Here is a 10,134-nt window from a genome sequence, read left to right as displayed (position 1 = left end):
ATGAAAGGATTCAGGCCTGACTGCAGCATGCGCTTTAGTGATAGGCGTTGACCAGGCGAAGGCTGTAGGTTATGATTTGTCCTTTCTTCAAATTTCAACATTGAAATGTAGCCCAGCGTATGGTAGGCAATTTATATAACGTGACATTTCATGCGCAAGGCTAACGGCATGTTGACTGAAGCTCAAGTGTTCAGGTGGAGTGAAACATGTTCAGATGGGGTGGAGTTAATTGTTGCTGCCGCAGAAAAAAAAACGTGACAATCAATTGAACTTTGAAACTTGAAGCAAGCGAACAGACAGAATGGCTACCGATTTTACTCAGGATTCGGTGTTGCACTTTCTCCAATTCAAGGGTGGGAGAGTGAAGAACTCTGAACTGTTGGCGCACTTCAAAACTTTCCTACGCGACCACGAGAACCAGACGCTCAACCGGCAACTGTTTAAAACGTTTGTGAACTCTGTGGCTGTGGTGAAACCAGAGGAGGGAGTATCATACGTTGTGCTAAGGAAGAAATGTCTGGGGCAGGTTGCTGGAGACATCGCCTCCGCATACCACTCACCCAAGCCTCCCGCTAGACAACAACCGGAGCCACAGGCGATACGGAGAGAGAGAGTCCAGTCATCGAGAACTCCGGTAAACCGAAACCGGCAGAGAGGTCAGAAGGGACTGATTGAGACCCACTTTCATGAATTACACGTTCCACCAGGCGACACCAACCAACTCACCGACAAGGTATTAGCCTCGGCTGGAATTGTCGACAACAACAATGTGGAAACAACTATCAATTACGAAAAGCCTATCCAATGCTCCTCGCCACATGTGCCACCTCCTATATACAACAGAGATGCACCATTCCTCCCATCGTACAATGCATCAATATCAAAGGGGTCAGAAGATAGGAGTGGTCAGAGCTTTGAAGCAGAATGGGAACTGAATCACAAAGGTATTTACATCAGAGGTTCCAAACTTGGCCAGCAGTCAAAAGAACCAAAGAGGAAGAGGTCCTATCCGCCCCCTGAGTTCCTGTACACAGAGGTGAAACCTCCAGCGCCTCAGCCAACACAGGTGCCACAGAATGCAGTGCAGCCACAGAGGAAAACTTCTGAAGCTGACCACAGAAGAGCAGCTACAGGATGGCCACTGCTCACCACTCTAGAGCATGCCAGCTCCTCTCCTTGTTTATCTGATGGCTACAGTCCTTCTGCTGCTCCACACGCTCCCCTGACCCCTGACCCCCAGGTGACGCGGAGTAATGGCAACTTGGATGGCAGTTATCACCTCCACCATAGGATCCCACAGCAGCCCAGACCAAAACAAGATGGACTCCCAGCAGCTCCACTGCACGCTACACCTGCCTCTCAGCTGACGCAGAGCAATGGCAGCCTACCTATACCACAGAAGGATGGAGTCCCAGCCCCTGTTCCTGACATCCAGTATCCGGAAGAGGGAAGAGCTGCTGTTACCCAGTCCGGAGCCCAGACCCTGCCTTTCCCATGCAGCCTATCCCTGGACTCTGCCTACCAGTACCACACTCCTGCTGGGTCTACGGGTGGGTCTGGGTACCCTGAGCACCACCACCACCAGGGCAGCTCTGACTTCTCCTTCAGCCACAGCAGTCTCTCCCTAGCCCAGTCACTGGACTCCAGGGATGAGTGGCCCCAGCGCTCCCCTAGAGAGGAGTGGGCCAGCAATGAAACCCTCAGCTACCAGGGCCTGAACTACCCAGGTGAGCAGCAGAGGGTCAAAGTGCACGAGGTGCTCTGCCGTGCTCAGGAGGCCAAACTGCTCTCTCAGATGCACCGCGCCGAGAGGAGAGCGCCCTGGCCTCACCATCACTCCACCGGTTACCTTGACGATGAGGCGAACAGAGCGTTGTCATGGCACCACTCCACAGGTCATCTCCATGATGACAATGGGTCCAAGTCCATTGAGTCCATCTCTCTTCCTGGTTCAGACCCCGAGCACCTCCTCCGACCCCCTGTTCGGCGAATCAGCAGCCGGTTCCGCAGCCGTATGTGTCGCAGCCTCGGCGCCGACATGGACCAACTGTTCCCGGAGGACAGCGTCTCGGCACGGCACCACCGCCTCCACCTCCTCTCCTCCAACCTCAGCATCAGCCACTCCTTCTCCACCCCCACCTCTCGTACACCCAGCTACAGAGACCTGAGGGGGGAGATGCACTCCGGGGCCTCCAGTAACAAGAGCCTGAACGGAGCCTCTAACTCTGGCGGCCATGACAGCTCCTACTTCCACCGCCACGATCTGGTCCCCCTGGAGGCGAAGGAACATGACTGGCTGGTGAAGGGCGCCACTGGGACCTGGATCGACATCTACACCCTGTTCAGAGATGAACCCAGCCTCCTCACCAAGAGAGACTTCATCACTGGTTATACCATCCTGCACTGGATCGCTAAACATGGAGACCACCGGGTCCTCAACACACTCTGGTACGGAGTCAACAAAGCCGGGTTGAAACTGGACGTGGATGTGAAGACTACCTGTGGCTACACGCCTCTTCACCTGGCCTCCATCCACGCGAACAAGAAGATGATCCGACTGCTTGTTTATAAGTTCAGGGCTAACGTGGCCCTCAGGGATACCAGTGGGAAGAAGGCCTGGCAGTACCTGGGCCAGACCGGCCCCAAGGACCTGTTAGAGATGCTAGGGGGCCCTCACTGCTGGACTTCCACAGGGGGTAGCGTTACACCCCAGTCCTCAGGGGAGAGACCCACAAGGCACGCTGCAACCTCGGCCACGGTAAAGAAGTCCACGTCCATCACTGGGTTCCTCAAGCATAAAACCCTGGTGAAGTTCCCAGGATCTCAGTCTCCCGACTCCTTTGTGTGAGAACAGCGTGAACTTTCGGGTGAGTCTGCCTGCTCTGAGGATGTGGCTACTGACAAGATCTACCACACAGCTCAAGGCTCTTACTTTAAGTAAGCCGTTAGGGGTATTTACCACTTTGATTTGCCACTTAAAAACTTTCTTGGTTATTTCAAATGTTTTTCCATTTATTAAAAAAAAAAAAAAAAAAATGTAAGACCAAATAAATAAGAGGGTGGGGATTATATTATTGAGCTGTCTAAATGAACGTATTGTGATTTGGATTATGACGTGGCATCAACTATCACTTGTGAAATCCTATCATGACACAAAGCAATAGAATCAGTCATGTAAGTTGGAGTTCCTAAAGGGATTGTATTAAACTATGATACCTCGGTATAATTGCTTTGCTATTTTGTTTATTGTGGTGAGAAGCTTTTGTTTATTTGCTGCTGGGGAAATGGCTTCCATTCTAGTGTGCTCCTTTTCAATGACCAAAGAATACTCTCTTTTTTATTTTATACCTTTTCTCTAACAAAAGTGTACTGTGTGTCAGTTGTTAGCGATCAAGTGGGTTCAGATTTCAAGTGATGTGATCTGACTCTGGAATGTGGTAGTGAGAGGACTTTTTTTCTTTTTCCTTTCTTTGTTCAAAGGCCTTTCAAAGTAGCACTGTGTATTGCATCATCTGACTGCACTAAAATGTCAGGAATCCTTCCCTTCAGTTGCACCAGGTTGCTTATCTTGTACAATGTTGGAGGTTCACTCAGTATAGATAGCTTGTCTTTATTCACTTTTGATTGACACGACAAGGCATAGACAGTACTCACATGAACTGTTTTCTCCATGTGCACTTAAATCATGTTTTTATGATACCTCATGTCCTGAGGTGCTTCAACAATCCAGACTGGTATTTGATGTAGCTCTGAAGCCATTTCCATTACGTGATTTTGGTAATGAGACCCTTTGTCTACTTCCCCAGAGTCAGGTGGCGTCTCCGTGTCCAGTATTAAGGAAGTTAGAGGTAGTTTTGCGAGCCAATGCTAACTAGCGTTAACGCAATGACTGAAAGTCTATGGTATCTGCTAGCACGCTAGTAGAAGTATCCCTTTAAACACTCTTATTTATTTATTTAGTCTCCAACACTACTGTTGTTGATCAAAATGAAATGTTAACCTGTGTTAAACTTTAACTTGCAGAGAGAGGGCTAATTTACAAATGGAACCCTATTCCCTATATAGTGCACTACTTTTGACCAGAACCCTATGGAACCCTATTCCCTATATAGTGCACTACTTTTGACCAGAACCCTATGGAACCCTATTCCCTATATAGTGCACTACTTTTGACCAGGGCCCATATAGGGAATAGGGTGCCATTTGGGGGACACACCTAATACTCAAAACTTACATGTACTGTACATTTGTTTTGCTCTTAATGGAAAAAACTAAACAAAATGATATTGTCACTGGGTGTTAATGAGAGGCTGCAGTGATATCAAGCAGTGTATTGTATAACCTGTTAGACATTATGTCTACAGCTTTACTTTTCTATGAATAAAAAGCATATCATTGTATATTAACTGCTATAGTTGTTAGCATTTCTTCAAAGATTATTGTCAACACATAGCTGTTTGTGTCACCTCTGCTGTTTACTGTTGTAGCATGGGCTCTCGAGTGGCTCAGTGGTCTAAGGCACTGCATCTACAGTCCCTGGTTCGGATCCAGGCTGTATCACATCCGTCCGTGATTGGGAGTCCCATAGGGCGGCACACAATTGGCCCAGCGTCGTCCAGGTTTGGCCGAGGTAGGCCGTCATTGTAAATAAGAATTTGTTCTTTAACTGACTTCGTAAAGTTAAAATAAAGGTTACACACCCCTGTGATCTGATTCCTGTCAACAACCAAGACCTCGTTCAGTGGACAAACCTTCTGGAATTTTGCAGATAGAAACATCATGATGCAGAGCAGACATGATTTACCCTTACTCTACAAAACTAATTTCTATCTGAACGTTCCACAATGTTGTCATGCTGAACGCAGACCTGATAAACAAGCATGTTTCTTTAGACTATTTCTCGCGTCCTGTAATACAACAGGCAGTTAGGAGGGAATTATAGGGATAGTCTATTGGTTTTCTAACCCTGTAGGAGTCTATGGACCTGGTATGACAGCAATCCATGCTTTGGTTTAGGGCTCTATTCAATCCGTTTCGCTGAAGTTCAGCGTGATTGACATTTAAAGGTAATGTTCCCACAATAGCGAAGACTGCATTCACGGTAAATGCTCCATCATGTTCAATTAATCTATAAGTGACTTCATTGATCATCACAATCAATTTGAGATACATTTGGATGATTTGGAAATTATGTGTGAAATTTTTGTTGTTGTAATTTGGGTGAAATATCCCTTTAACAGTGGAAGGAAGGGTGAGAATATTATAACAAGTCCTACCAGCACTCTGACACTGCTATGTTGAGCTATCATGTTACACTGGGTTAATGTGCTCTCCTGAGGGCAAATAGTCCACAAGTCAAGTCACTAGGACAGTCAGTGGACCAGTCAACTTCTAGGATGTGGAACGTGAACTGCAACACACACACACTTCACACAAGCAGGCTGTTTCACATTGGGAGTCCTATAGGGCGGCGCACAATTGGCCCAGCGTCGTCCGGGTTTGGCCGGGGTAGGACGTCAATGTAAATAAGAATTTGTTCTCAACTGACGTGCCTCGTTAAATAAAGGTTAAATAAATAACGTTAAAAAAATAACAATAAAAGCAACATGTTGCAGTATGACTTGACTTGAATGTCCAAGACAAATGTCCCTAGCCTGAGTGCCAGTCTGTTGGTGCTATCATGCCCAATCTAGCCTGAGTGCCAGTCTGTTGGTGCTATCATGCCCAATCTAGCCTGAGTGCCAGTCTGTTGGTGCTATCATGTCCACTCATTGTCACATTTGGGTTGACATCTGACAATGAGCTATGGAGCACAAACTGATCTGGGACCAGGCTATAGAAGGAGACAACAGATCTGGGACCAGGCTATAGAAGGAGACAACAGATCTGAGACTAGGCTATAAACGGAGACAACAGATCTGGGACCAGGCTATAGAAGGAGACAACGGATCTGGGACCAGGCTATAGACGGAGACAACAGATCTGGGACCAGGCTATAGAAGGAGACAACAGATCTGAGACTAGGCTATAGAAGGAGACAACAGATCTGAGACCAGGCTATAGAAGGAGACAACAGGGACAATAAAATGGATCTAATCTCATCAATAACAGATACAACATGGCTGATGACATTATAGAATAGTTAGTCAAAGTACAGAAAGACAACAACAAAGGCTCTGTTTAAAAATAGATTTATTTGTAAAACAAGGATCTTTTTTCCAATCAGCCTCCCTTCTCCTACGCTTCGTAAAGCACAATTGATACATGGAATTTTGATTAGGAAAATCTGTCAAATCTGAGAATTCAGTTATGCTTCTGAAAAGCTATGAAGAAAAATATGGATGGCACCATTATTGGTGAAAATATTAACATGAATATGTGCCTGATACAGTATATTTGACTCAAATTAGGATAATCTGTAGATGCTTTAAAAGGTTCTCTCGAAAGGACACAACAATATCAATTGGCATAGTACATTTTGGTGGAGGGAAAACAAGCAAGGAGTCACAGGACTCTACACTCACTCACGCTGACACCGCACGCACGCACGCACGCACGCACGCACGCACACACACACACACACACACTTCAACACACTTCCCACTGGACAAAAACTGGTTGAATCAAGGTTGTTTCCACGTCATTTCAACCCAACAAATCAATATGATGATGTTAAATCAACGTAGAAAACAGGTTAGATTTGCAAAAAGTCATCAACAAAAGGATATTTAGTCTGTTTTTCACCCAACTTTTAACCTAATTCCAATGACATGGTGAAATGTTTTGTTGATTTCACAAGTTCTAGAACATGACATCATCATGACATCACCTTGCCTTCTCTGAGAAAAATCACATTTGTTTTAAATTTCACATGTTTTTTTCAGTTTCCAAAAAATATAAAATGTTTTTGTTTTTGTTGTCATCTACATATTAAAAATCAGAAGAGGTTAGCAGACACCATATGTACAGCCACTTACATTCCTTTTTTTTTTATATAATATAAATAATAATAGCAGTTGTTGTCAATGCCATGGTAGCTTTTATCATGAACTATCATTTTCGAGTCTGAATTAGAAGTGTTTGAAGCATAATATTGCCTTAGATTGTGACTACATATTAATATGTGTGAGAGCGTGCTATTATGTTGGTAAAGAAAACAGGCCGATTTGATTTGATTTTTCAGGTCCGGTTCCTCCTGAACCAATAGGAATAGAATGAGAAATAGAAGCCATTCTAGTTCTGTGATTCTAACCATTCTGACCAATCAGTAGTTAAACTGCCCCAAAAAAGTGCTCAGCTGTAGTGATAAACAAACATAAAAGGCAGTAGTAATGTTATAAATATATGGGGAACAACATTTCTTGACAGGAAGTTGTACATCCACCATCGTTACTCTCAAAGCTTTGATCCACTCGTATGAATACAACTAGGTACTTCAACAGTGTATTGAATCAACCAAAGACATGCTGAGTGGCCAGTCAGAATACAAATATGTGAAAAAGCTTGAGTAACATAGGAAGCATAAATAGAGGCACAAGAATGCATTGATCGTGAATGTAATCTGTCTGAATGCAATCTGTCTGAATGCAGTCTGTCTGAATGCAATCTGTCTGAATGCAGTCTGTCTGAATGCCTGTCTGTCTGAATGCAGTCTGTCTGAATGCAGTCTGTCTGTCTGCCTGTCTGTCTGAATGCAGTCTGTCTGAATGCAGTCTGTCTGAATGCAGTCTGTCTGAATGCCTGTCTGTCTGAATGCAGTCTGTCTGAATGCAGTCTGTCTGAATGCAATCTGTCTGAATGCAGTCTGTCTGAATGCAGTCTGTCTGTCTGCCTGTCTGTCTGCAGTCTGTCTGAATGCAGTCTGTCTGTCTGCCTGTCTGTCTGCAGTCTGTCTGAATGCAGTCTGTCTGAATGCAGTCTGTCTGAATGCAGTCTGTCTGAATGCAATCTGTCTGAATGCAGTCTGTCTGAATGCAGTCTGTCTGTCTGTCTGCCTGTCTGTCTGCAGTCTGTCTGAATGCAGTCTGTCTGAATGCAGTCTGCCTGTCTGTCTGAATGCAGTCTGCCTGTCTGTCTGTCTGTCTGCCTGTCTGTCTGTCTGTCTGCCTGTCTACCTGTCTGTCTGCAACAAGGGGACCGACCGACAGACATTCTTCCTGCTCCATATAGAGCATGTCTCTCTCTTCAATCAAGTACTGTTGCATCGCCAGACTCATGGCGCTCCTCCCACTGGGTCAGAGACACAGCAACTGTAGGAGTGACCAGGAGCAGTGTTGTTGTTGGGGTGATGTCACAGTGATGTCACAGTGGTGGAGCGGACTGTGTGGGTAGGACCAAGGTTAGGGCTGGGAGCTCTAAGGTTAGGGCTGGGAGCCCCAAGGTTAGGGCTGGGAGCCCCAAGGTTAGGGCCGAGGCTGGGGTTCAACCCAGGGATAGGTGAGCTGGGCTGGGCCTGGTGGTCCCCTGGAGGGATACTCTCAGCCAGCCTGCTGAGCTGTTCATCCCACTGCTTAAGGAGCTCGTCCAGGTGTCTCTGGCGAATCAGCAGGGCTGGTTTCATACAGACGAAGTGCTGGTAGACTCTAAGCTGCGGCCCAGTCAGGTACCCACCCAGGATGTCCAGTACCACACGCTCCCGCCTGTCCAGATTCTCCTTCAACTCCCTGGCATCCTCATGCTGACTACACAGCTGCCTGCGCTTCTGCTGTAAGGACTCCTGAGTTAACAGAGATATATAGATTATTAAAGACATCCTGGTGCTGACGACACAGATTCCTGAGGGTAGAGAGAGACTGTTAGTGATAGATGAATAGAGCCTGTGCTTCTGCTGTACACTCCTGAGGGGAGAGAGATAACCGATCGCTGCAGCTGTACATAGTCCATCGGTATATAGCCCACCCAATTTACCTACCTCATCCCCATACTGTTTTTATTTACTTTTCTGCTCTTTTGCACACCAGTATCTCTACTTGCACATGATCATCTGATGATTTATCACTCCAGTGTTAATCTGCTAAATTGTAATTATTCGCTCCGATTTCCTATTTATTGCCTACCTCCTCATGCCTTTTGCACACATTGTATATAGATTCTTCTTTTTTTCTCTTTTTTTTTCTACTGTTATTGGCTTGTTTATTGTTTACTCCATGTGTAACTCTGTGTTGTTGTCTGTTCACACTGCTATGCTTTATCTTGGCCAGGTCGCAGTTGCAAATGAGAACTTGTTCTCAACTAGCCTACCTGGTTAAATAAAGGTGAAATAAAAAAATAAATAAAAGAGGAGATGTGGGTTAGTAAATACACACAGACACTGTGACCTGGCACCACCTAGTGGCCATCATGTGACACATCTACAGAACCATGTTCAGTATTAATGAGATAGGACACTAGTAGAGGACACTAATAGAGGACACTAGTAGAGCTCCTGGTTAAACTAGAGGAGATAGACATCCTGCCTGTGCTTCTGCTGTACACTCCTGAGGGGAGAGAGATAGAGGAGATGTGGGTTAGTAAATACACACAGACACTATGACCTGGTACCACCTAGTGGCCATCATGTGACACATCTACAGAACCATGTTCAGTATTAATGAGATAGGACACTAGTAGAGGACACTAGATTAGTAAAAGCCTTGATAACATATGATGACATTTGGGTAAAGTAAAGCAACCCAGGCTGAATGACACCCTCTCAGGAGGGCAGAATAGAACGTCACAGGAATCAATCCGTGTTTCAGAGGGGAGGAGCCCTGTAGTATCAGTGACTGATGTAAATCACATTTTAACACCGTCACGTTCCTTCATTAAAGGGAGGGAGGCTGAGGTAGCACCATGATGTCACCGCTCCTTAACACAGCCAAACGCAAGAGGGAAAAGGCTTGATAAAGGCCCAGGCTCCGTCAGAACATCCCGTAGACCAACAAACGGTCTGCCGTTCTGTGACATTCAATACCACAATATGAGACAGACTGTCTGGAGCAAAGCGTGATTCCCTGGAAGACAAGGAGGTCTGAGGTATCTATTAAATGCACATCTTCATCTCAGTGAGACTAGGCTGGTAAAATACAAGTAACCCTAAAAATAGCCTGCGGTGTTAGGGGTCTCCTTCACACTGTGATTCCCACTGTTAGGGGT

At 45.7% G+C, this 10,134-nt stretch overlaps 2 protein-coding genes across 6 annotated transcripts in view; one reads left to right on the top strand and one right to left on the bottom strand.

The window, feature by feature from the left end:
* Positions 1 to 95: 95 nt before the first annotated feature.
* Positions 96 to 3,223, top strand: LOC139539144 (ankyrin repeat domain-containing protein SOWAHB-like). The gene has a single exon (XM_071341967.1). The coding sequence runs from the start codon at positions 302 to 304 to the stop codon at positions 2,846 to 2,848; it is 2,547 nt and encodes an 848-aa protein (XP_071198068.1). The 5' UTR covers positions 96 to 301; the 3' UTR covers positions 2,849 to 3,223.
* A 2,952-nt stretch (positions 3,224 to 6,175) lies between these two features.
* Positions 6,176 to 10,134, bottom strand: part of LOC139539117 (protein Shroom3-like) — a 172,969-nt gene continuing 169,010 nt past the window's right edge. For all 5 annotated transcript variants that reach the window (XM_071341909.1, XM_071341917.1, XM_071341927.1 and 2 more), the window contains one exon: positions 6,176 to 8,716. In XM_071341909.1, coding sequence (XP_071198010.1) covers positions 8,291 to 8,716 — 426 coding nt within the window. In that variant the 3' untranslated portion in view covers positions 6,176 to 8,290. The remainder of the gene's footprint in view (positions 8,717 to 10,134) is intronic.

This window comes from Salvelinus alpinus, chromosome 1 (genome assembly GCF_045679555.1).
Source record: "Salvelinus alpinus chromosome 1, SLU_Salpinus.1, whole genome shotgun sequence".
NCBI classification, from domain to species: domain Eukaryota; kingdom Metazoa; phylum Chordata; class Actinopteri; order Salmoniformes; family Salmonidae; genus Salvelinus; species Salvelinus alpinus.
Note: the sequence above shows the minus strand (reverse complement) of the source record. Positions and strands in the feature narration are given on the sequence as shown.